This window comes from Sturnus vulgaris, chromosome 4 (genome assembly GCF_052056855.1).
Source record: "Sturnus vulgaris isolate bStuVul1 chromosome 4, bStuVul1.hap1, whole genome shotgun sequence".
Lineage (NCBI taxonomy): Eukaryota > Metazoa > Chordata > Aves > Passeriformes > Sturnidae > Sturnus > Sturnus vulgaris.
In genome coordinates this window covers 2,280,967-2,301,600 of record NC_142246.1, presented here as the reverse complement: position 1 = coordinate 2,301,600, position 20,634 = coordinate 2,280,967, and the positions used below count along the sequence as shown (strand labels likewise).

Below are 20,634 nucleotides of genomic sequence, written 5' to 3'. Positions count from 1 at the left end.
AAACAAACATTTATTAACCCTTGGAGGAGACCAAGGAAAAGCAAACTCAGGAGAACACCCCAAAGCTGTGGAGCAAGAAGACAAGACTCACCATCTTGGGAGGAGCCAGGACCAGGATGACAAATCTGACTTCACAGGAGTTCTCACCCCAGTTCTGAGGCCTCTCCAGGCGGCTGATGCAAACGTGACGGCGCTGAAGGGACTTTATAGTGCAACTGCCAGGGAAAATGGGATTGTTAGACTGAGCCCCACAACACCAGGCATGATCTCCTCTGGTGCACAAGGTATAAAACCACATTTCAGCTTTGAGAAACACATTAAGTTGGTGGTTTAAGACTGCTGAAGTGTCTTAAACAGTGACTTTTAGTTATTATTATCCCAATTCTGCTCCCTTTTGTACAATATGACACCTTGTGTTTTTATGGGAAATACCTTTCAAGATTTCAAGGTGTATTCTGCCTTTTCCTCCAGCTGCTTTTTAACAAATGACAGACAGTACAACACACCAAGGACTTGCAGAGCTGCAGAAGCTTCTATACACACAAAAAAAGCCTCTTATTAAAAAACACCTCCATTATTGGAGAGCAGATTAGACTTCATTTCACCTGATCTCCCAAAGCGCTTCTGGAAATACTAAGGCAAAATGCCAAGCCAATATATTCCCATTTCTGCCTCAGGCTTTCCCCATTTGCTCTCAGCTGTTGTTTTCCCCTTTCAGGCTCACAAGTGTTAAAGAAACCAGGCTGACCTCCCTGATCAAGATCCAGAGGCAGGATTAGAGCTTGGAGGGAAATCCTTGGCTGGGATCCAGCGGATGGGATGGATGTTTGACTCCCAGAACCAAGACTAGCAAGAAAAGCAGTGTGGGATAAACACAAGGATCATCTCCAGAGGCTGTGAAAGACCAGCTCTGTCTCCACCCCAGGATATTTAAACAGAGCTGGGTCCTGCTTAGCTGCCACTTTTCCTGCTGGGAAACTTTTGGGGCTCGGTGCAGGGGCAGCAGATGGGTAATGCCAGCCTGGCATGCAGCTCTCCTGTTCCCTTTAAAGCCACCAACCACTTCCCAACCTCTCTATAAAACCACTGGTGAAAAATGCACACAGGGCTTGCCTACAAACACCTGGAAGAGGTATGGAAGTACTTTCCTACCTCACAGTGATTTCCCCCTCCTTTTATCTGGTTTTAAATTATTTCAGCTGCTTGCCCTCTTTTGTTCATCTAACAAGAACCTATCATAGTCCTCCAACAGAAGGATTTATTTCTCTAATTTCTTTTCCATAATCCCATTTTATTTCTTTCCTTTTAAGATGTATTCTCACTCCCATGCACCCTGAGGGCTGCTCCATTAACAGGATCTTTGGCTGGAGATGTCCTAGTCAGCACCACGTTGTATTTTCTATCAAGTTCTTCAATATTTGCATTAAAAAAAAAAATTAAAAATCACACCATGAAGTATTTTCTTATTGAGTTTGACTTCCTGATCTCAGACTGAAAGCAGCCTGCTTCTATAAATTAATCTCAAAGAGGCACTTGTCTGAGGGCAACCAAACAGCTTAATTAGAACAATACAGGGCATGAGAAAGATGACACTGTTTCATTAATTTCCTAACTTCCTTCACCACAGCCTCTTGTTCTTTTTGTACTTGAATCAGCTTTGGAAGAGAGAAAGATCAAGGCAGGTCTAAAAGTGAGGAATAAAAAATCTTTTGAAGTAACTGAAAATACAGTGCAAGCTACACTTGTTTTCACAAGCAAAGCCAAGCCCCTGCTTGCAATCCAGCTGTGGCTGGACAGCAGACAAGTCTCCTTGTGTTACAGCTCAACAAACCAGAGGGGACATGAACTCTGGGATTTGGACCAACTGGAGAACCTTCAAGTGGCTCAACACCTTCAGTTCTCTCACCTTCACCCACCTGCTCACCAGCAGTGAATGATTATTGCACCATTAGCATTAATTGTGAGCTCAGTTCTCAGCATTTCCATACCTCAGCTGCTGAGCTCATGGAGTAATCTGTTTTGAAAAGGAAGGTTTGCTGGGTATTTTGGACATGACTTCTATCCCAGACATGGCCAGAAGCAGCTATCAGCTCCCTGCAGCTCACAGAGCTGTACCAACACTTCCCAGACATCATCCCTTCCCTACCACGTGCACCAGGCACGACCTGACCAAGCAAGAAACCACTGAAGCACAAAGCAATTTGGAAAAGCCTATTGTAAAGTGCAGTAATGAAGCAAACCACATGTTCTGGAGTTTTCTTTCTCCCTGGAGTGACAGGGTTATGTTTCAGCTCCATGAATTGTCTCCAGGGCTGTGTTTTCCAGAGACAGGAATCCTGCCAGCAGTGCCACAATCCCACTTCAGCTCAAGAGCTTCTTGGGTACAGAGGGGAAAACTGGACTTGAAAAAACTGAGCTTTGCTATTGGGTCTCTCTCACATACAAGATCATTTTTCTGGCAGCCACCAGAAATTTTTCTTTGTCTTAGTCAGGAGTTCACTGTTTCCTTAAACTGAGGGACTGGGCAAGAAGAGAATCCCACAGTACAGAAAGATTTCACACGGAGAACATTTACAAGACACCAAGAAATTCACTGTCATTATCAACCCTTTTAATCTGAAACAGTTTTATCCAGAGTGCTGGAGTTTGATGTTTCTCACACTTCTGAAAGTCTCCTCCAGTTCCTCTGTAAAGAACTCTATAGACACTGACACATGGATCTAAATCCCAATATCACACCAGTAAAATTAGGAATTTCCAACACTTAGGTCAATGGACAAATAATTTAGATCAATAACACCTTCACAAATCAGGCTGGAGTTGATTTAGTGAGGACAAACCTGATTAAAACCTGATTTAAACAGGTGCCACAGAGAAGATGGGATGTACCTGAGCCTGACTGCATGGAGGGGAGAAGCAGGGCAGACTGCAGCCTCATCTGAGTCTGCTCTCCCTCTGTTATATCCATTTATTTGGGGAAAAAATGATGTTTCAATACTTCCAGTGCCAGGCCAAGTCACTCCTGCCCATGCATCATTCAGCAGCTCACACTTTTCTTCAAATTTAAGCCATTATTTAGCTGACTCAAATCCTATTCCCTGGTGTAGCACTTACAGCTCCCACTTTTGTTTTAATTCCAGAATCCAGATACAAATACAATAGAAACCGAAACTGCAGTCCCAACTAGACTTCTGCAAATATTTGTAAAAGACACCAAGAAAGAGTTCTTTGCTTCACATGGAGAAATCTCAAGTCAAGCAAGACCCCAGGTAAAAGTCAACACGGCTCAGGCCAAGAAGAAAGTCACTTTCAAAATGAAACAACTTTGTTTTTTTAAAGTAGCACTTGAACAGATTCTCACTAAGAAAAAAAGCAAAAAAGCTGGAAGGTAAATAGCCAAAGCCCCAAAAAACTGAGAACTAGCAAGACATTTTCAGCTGACTCTAAATCAAGTCTGGTTTGGTTAAAGCCTCCAAGTTCCTTTTTTGGTTTGAGTTGAGCTACATTTGATTCTCCCTTGGTTTGGCTAGAAAGCTGAAAAATCTATTTTCACTCAGTATTAGTCACCCCAGGAAATGCTGGACTATGATTTAATGAGATGCCAGGTTGTGTTCTCAGCAGTTTTATCTTGATCCCCCAATAATTGAGCTCGTAAGAAGGGCATTGAAATTCCAGCACAAATTCTGCTTCCCTGTGCTCCTGTCTGCCTCTGGTGGTGCTGAGGGTGGCACTGGGATGGTGAGAATTGGCAGTGCTCCACCAAAATCCCAGATCCACCAAGCCCCACGTGCCCCAGGTCTGCCCCACACCCAAGATGTTATCAGAGTAATAGCACATTGCTCAACCAAATCATAAAAAGGGTCAAATTATGGAGACCTAAGAGAAACAGAAACCCTCTTTTAAAAGGGCAAAAAAGGAAGTTAATTCAGAAACAAATTATCCCTTGCAGTATGAAAAAGTGCCCAGCAGAGGTAATCAGCCAGCCAGCCTTTTCCTGTCCCCACACAGAACAACAATGACACTTCTTGTTCTCCACCACTGCCAATAAATCTTCCTTTGCTGAGCAGCTCCAGGCACCAGCTTTGAGAAACCAGGACCTGCAAGTGAGGAATGGAGCTGTGGCCAGGCCAGGCAGCTCACCCAGAGCTTGGCACGGGCAGCTCTCAGCCACAACATCCCCTCTCCAGGCTGGAAGCCCTTTTGGCCTGGGAAATGCACCTTGCTGGGCTCCAGGAAGACTCATCCTCTCCAGGGGAAGGATTTTCCCCAGGTCAGTGCACATTGAGAACTCCTTTACATCACACAGCACCTGCAGGAGCTCTCCAGCACCACCTGGGATGGCCCAGCACAAAGGGGAGAGGGTCTTAAAAGAAAATTAATTGGTTCTGTGAATTTAAAGCACACTTGCCAGATTTTGGCCGTGGCACTTGGGATATGGTTTAGAGGTGAACACAACGGTGCTGCATTAATGGTTGGACTTTTCCAACCTTCATGATCCTCTCAGGAGACATCCCATCCCTGTACAGGCCCTGCAGGTAGCAAAACAAGCTTTGTTCTTCAGGATGCAAATTCCTGCATGCAGAGTTCGAATCTGAGGTTTTCTCTTCATAAAACAGCACCTGCAAGAGCTTCAGCTCTCCAGCATCATCTGAGAAAACCCAAAAAGGGTGGAGAAGCCCTTAAAAAAATTATATGGTTGTCTGAGCCCAAAGAACACTTGAGAGATGATGGTTGTAAATTCTGGAGAAGAGGCTCTTGCTTTCAAGGCTCCAAATCGTGTAATCATTCTGCTAAATGAAAATATTTGTTTTAAGCAGTCCAACTGTTCTAATTTTCCTACTCTGAGGAAGAGACAGCAACTAAAGCATCTCTATTTGAAGTCTATTCAACAATTAAATCAGAGATAGTGTGACTTTTCTAGAAACCCACAGACCTCTGGGTCTGGAAAAATCCTTAAACACATGAAATGGACTTGCATCACTTCTGGTGAGAGTGACACCAGTCCCATCTTTCACACAATAATACATTAGATTTGGGATCTTCCTCCTCAAATTTTGATTATCTCAACAGCAGCCTTGCTGGTTATCCAATATCATCTCACAATACCTATTAGTGAGATGCCACTTGGGTTTTTCTGAGTTAAACTCCTCCACAGGAGTCACTGCCATGACAGGCTACAATCAAAGGCAGAAATTCTGTAACAACACAGAGCACATAAGCCACTGAACCACTCTTTGCTTGCAGAGAGGCTTTTTTTTCTCTCTGCTCTGCCTGTTAAAACAGCTTTAGGAAATCAGTTTAATGCCCAGTCCATGTGCCTTAGCAACCCAGAAGAAATGGCTCTACAATTACTCCATCCAGACTATGGAGCAGCTTGATTTCTTGTTTTTCTAAGGATTCAGCTCTGGAAATCAGCTGCTGTATCAATCTGCTGGCAAGGAGAACACAGCCTGGAAGCTGGGATGCCTGGGGAGCTCCATCAGCTCAGGGACATTTGTTCCATAACCCATCGAGCTGATGTTTCTCCTAGCAGGGCATGAGGGAGGAAAATCCACCAGCACCCAGTTAAGCTGTTTTAAAATCATATAGCCTTCACTCTGAGAGGAAACAATTAAAAATCAGGGATTTTAATCTTCATTTGTCAGGCAGTGAAAGAAGGAATGGGGTGTGATAGGACTTGGCTTGGGACAGTCACTTCTTCATGGGATAAGGAGAGGTTCCTTGGCCTTTCTGAATCACAAAACTGCAACACCAAAACCAGCAGCTCCCACTGGAGCTTCTTGCCCATTTTTCCCAGTCCAGACATGGAAAACACCCAGTTTACCCCTCTGTGCTGGGCTCATGGCAGCTCTGGGTGGCTCAGGGGAAGCTCCAAGCACCCTCCTGGCAGCACCTCTGCCTGCTTCAGTCATTCCATGCTGCAGCTCCTACCAGCAGCTGAGCTTCCCCACTTGAATAACTGATGAAAATAGTCCAGCACTCCCCATTGTGGGACAGGAATATCCCTCATCCCAGGTTCTCCAAGGAAACAACCAGCAGCAGCTTCCCAGGGAAGCAGCAGGAGATCTCTGTGCCAGTCTGGGTCTTCCTGTAGGAGGAAAAAAGAGTTGTGGCCATGGTATCAAAGGTGTGAGATCTTGTCCTGCGCTGGTGAAGCTCATCTAGAACTCCCAGGATTTGCTTTCTAGTTAGGAAATGACCGTGTACACAAATAAAAACTTTTATTCTTCCAGAGCTGGACCTGCTGGTCACTGGGGCATGAAAGGCTTTGATACTCTCAGCTCTCATTTGAACAGAAGAATCCCAAGTTTTCCATGTATCCTGGTATGGCCTCAGCAAGATCAGGTTTTGGTCATTCCTGACAAAACCAGCCCTAAAGCCTGCAGTGACTCAGAATTCCGTTGTTTTCCTGGACTTCACTGGAACATTGAAACCTTGAGATCTTCATTTCCTCAAGGGTTTGTTCTGCCCTGTGACTGAAGCCCAGGCCCATATGGAATGTCTGACCTTGCTGCAGCTTCCCTAGACCTGAAAACATCAGGAAAGCACCAAATCCAACAGAAGCAGAACATCTATTTCAACCTCAGCTTCTCCCCACTGCTCCACTCACTGAGGATAAATCAGATAAGAAATAAGAGCCTTCCTTCCAGCACAAAAGAGAGGGAAATACATTTTTGTCTCCATTAGGAATGTTCTTCTGCAGCCAGCCTCTGCACAACTCAGTGAATATCCTACAAAACTCCTTCCTTTCTCACCCAAACTAATTTCAGTTGTTAATATTTCCCCTCATCATCTATGCTGAAGCAACACTACCAAAACCTTATCTCTGAGCTGTTCTTCCTCATTAATACAATCTTATCATGATACTCAATTCTATCTCATCCACCAGAAATTAAAAGTTCCTTAAGGTGCACCAGCCCAGCAGCGCTAAATTAAAATTTAGCAAAGTGTATAGACCAAATGCAAGGACAAAGAATAGCAGATATCTTAAAGGTTCTTCCCACTCATACGGAAAATTTTTTCATCAACAAATTCCTTTTACTTCAGAGGTTTGGAAGCTGTTTTGCAATCTGACTTCAAGAAAAATGTAAGATCTAAAAATATGGTTCCCAATCTGTTGCACAATAAATCCAGCAAAAATACAGTGCAATAATTAGATAATTATAGTTAATAACTCATCATTGCTTTCCCACCACTTTCTTCTCCCTTTTCAGAGCAACAAAAGGAAGAAACAAGGAAAGTTTTGCACAAGACACCTTCAGGCTGTGAGCTTATTTTTCAAATCATCTCTTGTCATGGAAGCCAGGATTACTCACATGGATGCATTTAAAGCTCTGGCTCACTTTCCTAACAGGCTGAACCCACCCTTTTCAGTCTCATGTATGTAATCACAGCATTTGTATCATGACCTTTAAATGCTTTGGTGTTAAGGCAACACTCCCCAAAAGTCTCCACAGAGCTGTCTCACCCCACAGGAGGAACTTCCATCCTCTGCATCAGCAGCACCTACATATCCTTACTGCTGTTACCCTTCCTATGGCATCCAAGGTGGACAAAACTGCCCAAAAGTCCTCTTGGTTGACACCATTTTACTTTAAAAACTCATTTTCTTCTTTGTGGTCCTGCTTTGTATGTGCCAGGTGTAAAAAAAGTAGCACACAAAGCACAAAATATCATCCAGCTCTTCTTTCTCAGGACACAGCCCTGACATGTAATCATTTCTTCTTCACATCCTTCTCTTTCATTAGAGATTAAAAACAACTGTGAGATTTTTCCTTGTTTGTTGATGGTGTTGTCTCCTTTTTGATATTTTATTTTTAAAAAATCCTTTATTTCTCTCCATTTTCCCCAGCCATAAGCAGAGGGCAGGAGCAGAAGTGCAAGCAGAAGGAAAACTATTGTGACAGTTGTCCCAGCAAACTGGCTGTGAAGGCTGAAATATGTGCATGCCTTTAGGCACCTATCCCACATATCCCAGTCATTTCTCTGGGAATTAACATATTTCTTGACAACTCGACTTCAAGACTGCACAGGAATAAAGCAACAGAGTCAAAAAGGCAAATAAAACAACAGAGTCAAAAAGGCACTGCTTTGGTTGGCTCAGGGACTCAGGTTCTGGCCTGTCCCCTGTGAAGGGACAGCCTGGCTCACCCCACAGGACTGACTTGGAGACAATAACTTCAAACCTCACTTCTGGTCAAGTGCAGGCTGGGGTGAAGCCACCACATCTCATAAATCCCAGGTGACAGAGATCTTAGTGTCTTAAGGGCCTGCTCCTCCAATGTTTAACAGTGTTGACAATTAATCAGTGTCCAAATTAATTGTAAGACAAAGTAATCAGTGTCTAAATAGCGTGGAATGTCTGACTTCAATTTTCAGCTACAAAGTTTGGATGGTTCCATCAAAGGACCTAAGAAATCTTTTGGTCCAGGCTCCCAGACTTTGGCAGCCAAAGCAGCTCATGAACCAGTTTGCTTGTCCCTTTGAGAAGTTCCTTTATTAGCATTTCACAGTAATTAGCATTTTCTGGCTCATTTTTTCAGCATTCTTAGCTTGTTAACAGCAGATTTCTATAACATCCAAGAGCTGAATGCCCTGGAGGGGCTGTGGTCACCTACTGCATGTGTTTGCAATGAGGAGCAGCCCAGAGAGAGACAGATCCCACAGGATGGAATAAGCAGGACCATCTTAACCCAGAAGGGCACATTCTGAACCTCTGTTCCTCCCAGCAGCAGGAAAAGGTTTGGATTTGAGTGATTTTGCTCATCCAGCCCAGTACTTACATGATACAGAGCCAGGACTGCTGATACTGCACCCCCGTGACTGTGGCTGTGACCCCTTGAATTGTGTCTGATAAGAGGTGAACTGGGAAGAGAAGAGATGGAAACATCACAAGCTGTCCTCATTTATTCTGCAGCTGTAAATAACATTTCCTTCTAAATGGAAGCTGACTACTAATCCCAAGCATTCCTATCTGCCCAGTGGACTGATGCAGGGGTGGGGGCTGACAGAGAGAGAGATGGAAACATTTGTCCTGCTGCTTTTGAACTGCGTCCTTAAACTATTCACAGCTTAGAAAGGCAGCTGCTTTCTCCTCCCAACATCATCCTACTGCAGTACTGGGTTATTAGATTAGCATTATCCACCACACACACACAGACAGGATTGGGAGGGGTGTCACCTTCCCAATCCCCTGCCCTCTCTCCCCCTCTTCCCAGCTACTGCTCTCACACTATTTTACAGCACTACTTACTTTTTGCTCTTTATTGGCAGAAAGCCTAAATTAAAGGGATTACAAATGCGAAGCTCTAAGACAGGTAGCAAGAAGTAACCAAAGCATGAACATGCTTACTACATGCTCAGGACTTGACATATCTGTTAAACAAATTCACTCAGGCTGTGACAGTTACATTTGAGGTGCGATGGACATGTTTGTACATTCATTCCTGTTGACTCTGAAACATCAGGGGTGCCTACAGAGAAACAATGCTCAGTTAAGCTTCTTCACATCTTGGGCTACAAGGCAGTGGTTTTAGACTACACTACAACATTTGTTGTTAGCTTAAGGTGACACCAGAGCCAACAACCTTGGCTAGGGCTGCCTCGGTTGAGCTTCTGGAGGAAAATCAAGTGTCTCCCATCTCCTCCGGTGGGCTGGGAGTGACACAAAGAATTAACCCTCCCCACTTACTAATCCAAAGCAGGCAGAATTACCCAGCCTGTGTGAATTCAGGTGGAGAATCCCAAGGCAATCATACGGCCATTGCTGACAAGACACCAGCAAGAGTCTCTTAGCTGAACAGCATTGTCTGACGACAAGCAAACCAAAAGGGTCCACGCAGACAAGACACCCCAGTGCTGCTGACTCCTCACCCCAGAGAGCACCACAAGGGGTGATTTTAATGAAGCAGGGGCAAGACTCCACCAAAACACAAAAACCCTGGAGAAATGAGGCCCTTCAGTCTGAGTGACATGGGGAGAAAAAAATAAAATAAAATCAACCCAGGGTGTCACATGCAACGTGCAAGCCTGGGGACCACACAGTGAGTGTCCAGCACCCCACCATGGCAAGGGTGGCAAATGATCAGCAGCCCACCAGCCAAAGCAAACCAAGAGCTGATTACCATTCCCTTCCCGTGGGGTCCCTGAATCTGTGAATAAAGTGTTCATGATTTTTTCGAAGTTGCAGCTGGGCTCCATGTTCTCAGGATCCTCGGCGAAGTGTTTCAGCATCTCCCGGAGAACATCGTCCAAGGACGTGGCTGTTTCATCCAGGATGATGCTGGCTCTGGCCAAGAAACCATCCAGGTCTCGCTGGGCTCTGACCTCCTCCTCAAAATTCTTTAATTTCAGGTACTGTGTTGAGAAAAAAAATCAGAGCATGAGACAGTCATACACAATATCAGCAAAGTAGGATCCGGGACCTTCACAGCGGTTTTGCTGAGGTTACCACCCAACCAAAGATTCTATTGGTCATTCAGATCACAGGAGAAAAAGCATTTTATGCATTAATGCATTTGAAGGTTTGCATTTTCAAGGCTTATCCTAACAGTGTGGTCACAGGTGAATGCCCAGGCACCATTTATACTCTGACATAGAAAGCAGAATAATTTTTTTAAAAAAGGCTTTTTTGTGGTTTTTTTGTTGGTTTTTTTTTAGCCTAGAAAAAAGTAGGGTAAGTTGGTCTAAAAGCAAAAATACTTAAAGTAGCATTTAAAATCTTCTTTAGGTTCAAGTAATTCAGGAAGTCTGAAAAAATGTGGGAAAGTTATTTGGGAGAAATGGACACTGAGCTCAGCAGCACGGAAAATTAGCAGTATGAATCTCAGTGCCAAGTCAACCCAGTTGTCCTCCAACTGGGAACCATCTGTCCCCAGTGCTCCCAGTTAGGCAGTCTGATGTGGGAGGTGGGGAATGCCATGCAGCCTATCAGCTTTTCTGACATTTGCTAAATTTCTCTCCTTTCCACTTCCATGGAAGTTTTCTTCTTTTGTGGATTTACCTTTAAAGCATTCATGAGAAAAAGACAGCAGAGGCTGAAACTATCCCAGCTCTCTGCAGGTTCCTTCTGCTGTCCCAGACTTACTGGCCTTGAGATGGAAGAGAAAGCCCCAGTGTGTTCCAGAACCTCAGCTCCTTTCTGTCAGCTGTGAAGGTGATTATTGAGTGATCAAACTACAAATGTCTCGTTCCCACTGCACAGTCCTTGGAAATCCACACACAGAGCACTGGACAAGGAGGGCTGGCAGTCCTGGCCCTCTCCTTCAACAGCCTAAAACTGAGTGAGGAAAGGGGAACTGAGCTGTTCTGTGGATCTTCCTTCCCATGGGAAAGCTGCCAGGCTGAATTCGTGATGCTGAGAACCAGAATGTCAAGAGACATCGAAACCCTCAGGTCCCCTCAAGCTCAGGAAGAAGCAGGCTCTGAATTGTTTTACAAATCTGATCCCCAGCTGCCTCCACAGCCAGGACCATGCCACTTTCTCCCCAGGGTACAGGGCTATCCCAGAGCCTGACTCATGGGTCCTCTCCTTCCATGCACACTCTCTCTTACCTTTTCCATTTATAGACACTGGCAAAAAAAATGCTAACATCTCCCTAATTACTGTAATTATCACAGCAACTATCAAGTTGTCAGTACACATCCATTGCAATTAGCACTGTTTTACTTTGCATCAATCACTCTTTCCACAGCATCCTTGAGAGGGAGGATTCTCTGAAGCCTTTCAGCTCCCACCCCCAAGGTTTGGAACCATCTGCTCGTAGGAGAGGAGACGGTGACACAGCTACAACTCCACCTCAGAAGTGCAGGCAGTGAGTCTGTCTCAAATTGAGAGCAGATTAACACACACCTGTAACGAGAGTTTTCAAAATAGCAAAGGTGGCTTTGTGTCACCAACTTGTGCATGAAAGAAACAACCACAAGCAGAACAGCAGAAGGAGTAAGTTGAGAGACAGCCAAAAATTAATCAAAGGCATTCATGTGAGTTATCTGCCCAGGCCACAGAATCATGGAATGGTTTGAGTTGAAGCAACCTTAAAGGTTATCCTGTTCTAATCTCCTGCCATGGGCAGGGGCACCTTCCACCAGCCCAGGCTGCTCAGAGCACCATCCAACCTGGCCTTGGACACCTCCAGGATGGGGCAGACACAGCTTCTCTGAGCAAGCTGTACCAGGGCCTCACCATCTTCATGATAAAGAATGTTTTCCTAATATCCACTCCAAACCTATTCTCTTTCAGTCTGAAGCCATTTCCCCTTGTCCTGTCACTCCAGACTATTGTAAAAATACTTTCTCCCCGTCTTTCTTGTAGCTCCCTTTGGGTACTGGAAGGCCCCAGTTCATCTCAATAAAGACTGATCCTGCAGTGAGCTGTGTTGACAGCACCAGCAGCAGCTCCCTGCAAGGCAGGAGGATTCAGCTCCAGCTGAGCCACAGGCTTCAAGCAGTGCCTTGGGAAAATAACTTTCCATGCCTTGCTGCTGTTTCATTTCCCTGCTCTTGGTCCTTTATAGGAAATAGAGGGAAGATTCTTATTTCTCACCCATTTATCATTATTATCATTTCCTAATATTAGGGAAGGCATTACAGAGTCATGGAATGGTTAAGGCTGGAAGGGAACTCAAAGCTCGTCCTGTTCCAACCCCTGCCATGGGCAGGGACACCCTGCACTATCCCAAGTTGTTCCAAACCCTGTCCAGCCTGTCCTTGGACATTTCCAGGGATCCAGGGCCAGCCACAGCTTCTCTGGGCTGCCTCTGCCAGGGCCTCAGCATCTTCATAAGGGAGCATCTCTAACACCCAATCTAAATCTACTCTCTGAGCTTAAAGAGGATTTATGCACATTAAACATCACAAGGCAAGCAGCCACCATGAAAGGAGAGAAATCCATCACTCCCTGAGACCCACCAAAATCAAATTACTGGGACCACTGGCACAGCAAAGCCTCAGCGACAGCTTAGGCACAACTGTTCCAGCCAGGACCCCTGCTGGGTTCAGGGGAGATTAATGAATGCTGCCTCACTAATATTTTTAGCTGGATAGTCAAGTCACACCAGGAAACTTGATGCTGGAAACTCGATGCTGGAAACTGCTTAGGAAGAAACTCAAGCCAGCTACCCAAGAACCATTTGAACAGCTCTGGGCATCCTTGATTGCAAAGCTCCACGTTGAACCGTGACAGGAGCAGAGGCTGTTGTGCCAAAAAAAGGGAAAACACTGAAACAGCTCCCCTGACTTCAGGCAGGCCAAAATCACACATTTTAACTCATCAGTAAGGCTCAAAATGCAAGCTCTATCCTGGCTGGCTGCTCAAGAGACACCTCTACTTAGAGCCACCAGCAAATTTTTTGTGGTGTCCAAAAAATCCCATTCTCCTGAGCAGAGCTCTGCCTGGGCTGCTGGTGCTTTGGGCCAATTCCCTCAGAACCACTCTGTGATGGTGACTGAACAGCTCAATCTGTGTGGAGATTTTTATTCCTGCCCACCAAGTGCTCTGCTAGATAGCAACTTTGCTGAGACACAAACTGCCCTTCTAGAACCACCAGAGACAGGGACAACCTACAGGGAAACTCCTCCAGACAAAGCTTCTCACTTCTCTGCTGGTGATTCCCCTTTCCCAGACACTTGGAGCTATCTCCTCCATGAGTCAGGTCCCAATTTTCTTTGCATCTGAAGCACAAAATTTCCACTCATCCTCCCTGGAGGGAAAAACTGGCAAAAGTATCTTTTTTCTCAAGCCCTGCTAAAGCTCTCTGGTATTTGTGGCTCCACAGCACACTAAAATGCTCAAACATGAACTGTAGGCCAGAAAAATCAAGAATCCTACAGCTCTGAAAAGGAAAAACAAAATAGAAGAGACACTTATGAGTTAGCAGTTTCCAACTATTTCTTATCAGAGGCAGATCCTGCATTTGGGCTTAGAATTTGCACTTTTAAGTGATTAAGTTCTCAGGTTACTTTCAGTCAAGTGTGTATGACTGAGAACCTTGGCACTGGGATTAGACAAGACAAATTAGGGATAAAGACATTTTCATTCCTGAGCATGCAATTGCTTATTTTAACTTTCCATGATTCTATATCAAACAATGTTTAAATTTTTTTGGTGGTGGCAGCTTTGTTTTGGGTAGAGTTCTCTTTGGTATTTATTTGCTTGGGGGATTTTTTGTTAACTTGGGGAAAAGGTTTCTAAAGCTATCACGCATTTTCCTCCCACTACTAATTCAGCTTTCTGAAATATCTTTTCAGGATTTGAGCTGTCTTAGAGGCCTAAAGCAAAGAAGAATTAAAGAGCTCTCTGGGATTCCCTAAAAAGCCCCCAAAGCTTACGAGGTTACACAAACTAAAACCTCGAGTTACAACCTGCAACAAAGCCTGAAATCTGAAAGTCTGAAAACATCTCAGGCACTGGCCCAGCTGCCCAGGGCTGTGCTGGAGTCCCCATCCCTGGAGGGATTTAAAAGCTGTGTGGATGTGGCACTTGGGGATATGTCAGTGGTGGCCTTGGCTGTGCTGGGGAAATGGTTGGATTTGATGACCTTACAGGGTTTTTCCAACCTAAATGATTCTGGATCAGTGATGATACAAGCTCCCATGACAACAGCAACTCCTTCCAGCCCTCAGGAAGTCAAGACAACTTAATGCATCATGAGCCTCACAACCCTAGAGACAGAACTTTACATTGTACTAAATACAGAATCAGAGAATTAAAGAATGGGTTGGGTAGGAAGGAAATTCCAAGATCACCCAGTGTCATCCCTTGGCCTTGGACACTTCCAGGGATCCAGGGGCAGCCACAGCTTCTCTGGTCACCCTGTGCCAAGGCCTGCCGACCCTCACAGGGAAATTATCAAAATACCAACCCAATTCCTCCCTGAGTACTTTCTGTGCCCTTCCATAGCTGAAGGTTTGGAATAACAAAGCCTGTGCAAGTTATTGTGCACTTCCACCTTATCATTAGTGAGTTACAGTCTCAGGAGCAAGTGTAAACTACGTGTGGGCTCCTAATCCTCCTCCTAGCCTGCTTGTTTCCAGGAATTTCACTCCTGCTGAACCTCGTGAAGGACGACTGATTAGCTGGAATAAAGGAACCAAATCCCAGCCATGTCTGCTGGGTGTCTCTGCTTCCAGCTCCAGAGGAGCTCAGCAGCCAGGATCTCTACAGCACTTGGATCCCTGTGGAGGCAGCTGCAGGAGAGAAAGTGATGAATTAACATGTCAAGGAATTGTCTGGGACAAAAAGCAGTGGAACAATCAGAATTACAGAGAAATTGTTTGGAGAATGAGCAGCACGTAGCTTTTTAGGTTTAAAGAAAGGGAGAAGAATTCAGGAGAAGAAGCATTTGAATGCCATTTGCTTAGGCCAGGGACAAGCAGTCCCCCAGTGTGTTTCATGAGTTTTTTCTGTACTTCTGGATGATGAAAAAACCAAATTGGTCACACAGCACCTCTACTCACCTTCCTTGATGTGTGCAGTAACACGCAGCCAGCACCTTCACTTTCAGCTGGAAAGAGGGGGAAAAAGAAAAAAGCACATCAGAAGAGTGTTACTATCAGAGGTACCTGACAGGCAGCAGGAGCCGAGCAGGAGGCTCAGGAAGAGGTGAAGCATCACTCTCTTGGCAGGGGATGATCTCTAGAGAAAAGCAGAGATTCAATTTTTACAACATCTCCCATTTTGGAAGCGTGAACCAAGCACAGGATTGGCATTATCTGATCACTAAGGGATTGTGTCTTGCTGCTTTTTTTGGCCGGGTTTTTGTAACTCTGATGTATTTTTACTCTTCCCTTCACTCCCTCCCTCTCCACCTCCCCCCCAAAAAAATCTAACTCCTAATCCTTGAAGTAATCATTTAATCCAATGCATCGTTGTTTGATAGATTGAGGCTACGATTTCATGAGTCACCCTCGTTTGGAAACCCTCCTTGTCCTCGTTAAGGAGTCAACAATAACAGCCAGGCAGTTCCAAGGGATTGCAGGCAGCGACTCCAAGATGAGCACATTAATGTTCTGTCAACTCACCACGCTGCCTCCATAAATCTGAGGAGAAAGCAACACAGCTCTTGGGAAAGAAAACTGCTGTTTAGGGACTAGTAAATGTCATTGAATACTCAGGATGGGGGAACCCGGGAAATTCCCACTTCAAACTTCCAAGCGCCAACAATAACATTTTCTTAGAGTATCTACGAGGCATTTTTTGGGTATCAGCTATAAAACAAAACAAAATCAAGCTGTATCTGCCAAAATCCCACTCCTTGCAGCTGAGGCAGCCTTCTCTGTGGCATTATTTGTCTCACAGGTACTTTCTGTGCAGAGAATCACGGCATGGTTTGGGTTGGAAGGGACCTTAAAGACCATCGAGGTCACCTTCCACTTGACCAGGCTGCTCCAAGTTCCATCCAACCTGGCCTTGGACACTTCCAGCCTGGCATCCTTCTCCTTAAATTCTCCAAAAAAAAACCCCTTAAGCCTGAGCTGCTACCAAAATGAAACACATGAACAGCTTTAATTCGAATGAGCGCAACAGCAGCATGGAAAAAACCCACTGAAGACCAAAACTTTTCCAGAGGCCAAGCTGTGGAAAACTACAGAGATGTAACACGGATTTACAGTTATTCAGATGAGGGTTTTGCTTCCTTTCCAGATCTCTACTTCCAAATCCTAACCTATAAGAGCTGCTGCAATCCCATGACTTGGCCACGCACCTCCAAGCCAAGCCCTGCTACTCTCTGAAAAATAAAATGAGGGTGCAATTCATGTTAAACTCCAGAAAAAAATAATTACCTCCTGCATGCAGAAAACTGCTTTAAACAAAATCATCGCTTATCAAAGAGAAATTTGAGTCTTGCCCTCAATAAGGCTCAAAGGCTCCAACTCAAAGTGGGAGCAGAGCTGTAGAAGAGAGGAAAAGGATTCACTTCATCTCCCCCTAAACAAAACGAGGTGGTTCAGAAGCTTTGGTTACATCACCCAGCTTCTCCCAGATTTCACTTGGATGCTGCACATGTGATTAAAAGCATCACTTAACCAGACAAGTCTGCTGCTGCAACAGCCCCAATTATTCCTGCTTTTGACACGCCTTTTGGAAAACACAAGCTGTTTCATCTAAAAAGTGCAATTTATTATTAAAAAGCAAGCACCCAAATAAACCAGAAACATCAAGCATTTTCCCCATGCTCTCACATTTGTAGTTCTCCAACGCTCGCTTACCCAACTTCCAGCCTAATTACACATGCAGAAATATGTGGGGAGATTTGGAAGCCCATAAATATTCATCGAGGAGAAAACATGTTTTGGTTTATCTGCTTTTGCAAGAAATAGTTCAGGAGAGACAAAAAAAACCACCCACAACCCTGAACAATAACAGGCACATGCTGAAGAGAGAGCTGCAGCCTGTCCTCATGGATACATGGAAATGGAACAGAAATTCTCCCTGTGCTTTTATCAGGCAGCAGCTCTTGGTTCCTCTAATCATTTTCAAGGTGTATCAATCTTTGCTGACAGCTCTCTCACGTACCCAGCTGGAGGAGCACCAAGTGTTGCTTTATCAACACAAGCAAAAACATCTCATTACATCTGTTGGAGCAGGATCTTTCAAACTTCTCAAAAAAGCTGTTCTGGGTATGGAGGTGGCGCTTTGGAAAGCCCAGAGCCTCATTCATCATTCATCCCAACAACACACGGCTCGGATTTAATCCAGGCAGGGAGATGGATGGATATGGCCATCCCAGTTCTGGGCTGGTATCTTAAATGCTCACTGGAGTGCTACAACATCACTCAGGGATAGCAGCAAATCCACTGGAACATGACAAAAGGAAGGGAAAAATACACAGAGACTTCTCTTCTGCCTGGCTCACATTAAATATCCTTTTATTTCCTGCCAGGTAATGTGGATTAAACCCTGCAGGAGGTTGCCCATGACACATCCAAAGCTCAAGTCCAACCACCACCAGCCTGCCACTCAGTTTCTCCTCTTCCACAGCATCATCCCTGCCTCCCTCCAGCCAAGGAGGGGGTAAAATGAGTCAACACCCTTGGCCTTGTACCTCTATAGAGAAGCCCTTCACGGGGATGATATGGATACAGAAAACCCTGGATTCACCCTGGATTCATCAATCTCCTCAGCCAAGTCTTATTACCAAGAGCAGTAACTTGAAAATCTCAGCAATTTGAGATTTCACACCTGAACATCACAATTAAGCACAATGAAACTGTCTGAGGAGGTTGGGACCACGTGAAATGCTCATGTCTATTTTTGTGGCCCTCCTTGCTGGACAGAGCAGGCAGCAAAAGCCTATTTTAGGCAAGCGAGCGAGCGAGGGGCATTATTGTGTGTCCTCACACAGAGCTGAGGGAGAGCTGCCAGGGGTGGCCGAGCTTATCTGTTGGGCTCAGCTCCAGGTCCTGCCCAAGGGAAAAGCCAAAAAGTCAGCGACGCATCCCCGACATCCCCTGGCAGGCACATCAAGGCACCACGCGCATCCCGAATTTCTGCGATGCGTGCACGCAGGCACGGAGCCATCCCGGGAATGCCACGAGCGACTCCCAGGGAGCTCGGTTCTCACAACACCGAGGAATTGTCAACACCACAACTCGTGGCAAGCTCAGGGCCCTGCCTCTCCTTTTTATTTCTCGCCATTCTCCAAACAGGCCCCATCCAACTTCAACACGCACGAGGAGATTTAATGCTTGGAAGTTTATTTGCTCAGTTGCATCCCAGCTGCCCTAATAACACCCCCGAGAGCAACCCAGAGAAATAAAATCCTTCTTGTTTCCCCTCCACCCCCTGCTTAGGTAACAACATCTGCCATGCAAGCCTGAAAACAAACCCTAAAAGTCAAATATCAAAGTTTAAGTCTTTTCACCTTTTGCCTTAACAGATCTTCTTTCACCCAGGATCTCTTTCCATCCCAGGCCCAGTCCCTGAACACCTGAGAAGATCCAAAAGCCTTTAGAGCAAAGCCACCACTGGATGCCTGCAGCAGCTTAAGACAGTATTTTATTTTGGGATAAAAGGAGTGGAAATTAAAGAAAAAGAGCTTTTTGGCTGTGCACATTTCTTCAGATCTACAAACACTCCCTGGTGCATCTTCACGGTAAATATATATAAGCACAGTAAAATAAATCAGAGCAGAATACTGTATTAGCACTTCCATGTTTTCCCTTGAAAAATATTAAGGATCTGGTGTGAGTGGAAGCATTTAAGGTTTGGAAGGCTTATTTAAAAAAAAAAAAAAAATCTATTTTATCTTTATTTTTTTATCAGGGGTCTGCCCAAACCTAAGACTCAGCCACTTGTATCAAATCCCACCGTGAGCAGAAAAAAATGTTCTGCTTTTCAAATCTGCCTTAAAAACATTTAAATAAAACCCCATCACCACATGGCATGGCAGGAGTTTGCCAGGAGCAATGGTGACACATCTAACACACCACTGGCAGTAGGAGATTGTACAAACAGGATATCAGGGGGATTCTTTGCTTTGCTGTCCCTAAGCCTGGACTAATCACCATCAGATTTGAGTAATTTTGGTTAAATATTGTTAGATAAATAACTGTGCATTCATTATCCCATATTCCCACAACAGGTAAGGCAAAGAGCCTGAAGTCAACTGGGTTCATCCCACAAATCCCCAGGTTAAAGGCAGGTGGGAATAAGGATTCTGGAGCAGCAAAAACAGCAGGGCAGGTGAAGAACCATCCCTCACACTCCTGGGTGGGGAACTGGGAAGAGAGGGGACAGCAAAGAGACTGATAAAGGACGAGGTGTCACTTGTCACACCCATGTGCCGTAAAAGCCGAGTATTTCATGAAAAAATCCCACCTGCGGTAGGTTCTGTCAACCCATTTGGGGCAGGGGGAAAATGTGCATTTTTTTTCACGCACCCTAAATCCCACGGGAAGCTGCTCCAGAGCACCAAGGTGAAGCACAGCGAAGTGAGGCCGCTGTCTCCGTGCAGAACCACCCGTGCTCCCCCCACACCTCCCTCGGCTTCCTAAGCAGCACTTTGAAAACACCCTCGTCAGGAAATTCGGAGGGAGGCCGTCCCCTCCCCGGCACACAATCGGTATATCCACTTTCCATTAGAGGGTAGGAAGCCTCGGGAGCCCAACATCCCACTCTGACATCAAACTGCTAAAACAGGAGTTATCAGATGGAACGCGTGGGTCAGCATTGTGCCTCGAGACATAAAAAGGACCTTGGTATTAATGTGAGGAAATGTGACTATTGTGTGCAGAGTGATACCCATTCAAGCCCAGACCACTTGTCTCTGGACGCTACTCTCCCTGGAATATCCTTGGCGCCAGCATCCAGCTTTTCTCCTCGTCCCCTTGAAGAAAAAAAAAAAGTCATCTGGGCAGGGGCCGGGCCAACATTTGGATGCTGTGTTTTGCCGGGAGCAGCGGCAGGCGGGCGTGCACGTGTGTGCCTCTGGAGCGGGATACAGGAAACTGTTGATTCTCTGTATCTAGGAATGATCAATTGTCCGCAGGGTGGAACAGCTTTTAATTTCTCCTGAAGCGTAATTCGTGTTCCGCTGCTTCCCCCTCCCCACACACACACACACCCCGGCAGAGCCACATCCTGCTCGCCAATTGGCTTCTTGTTGCCCTCAGGAGTTGGTCTTGTTCTCCCCA

General features: G+C 45.3%; 1 protein-coding gene across 3 annotated transcripts in view; it reads right to left on the bottom strand.

Annotated features, from left to right (window-relative positions):
- Positions 1–20,634, bottom strand: part of SLC4A11 (solute carrier family 4 member 11) — a 94,394-nt gene that overhangs the window by 40,815 nt on the left and 32,945 nt on the right. For all 3 annotated transcript variants that reach the window (XM_088162958.1, XM_014876196.2, XM_088162959.1), the window contains exons 4-7: positions 15,457–15,503; positions 10,125–10,356; positions 8,784–8,865; positions 92–215 (exon numbers count right to left, since the gene is read on the bottom strand). In XM_088162958.1, the coding sequence (XP_088019084.1) occupies positions 92–215; positions 8,784–8,865; positions 10,125–10,356; positions 15,457–15,503 (485 nt within the window). The remainder of the gene's footprint in view (positions 1–91; positions 216–8,783; positions 8,866–10,124; positions 10,357–15,456; positions 15,504–20,634) is intronic.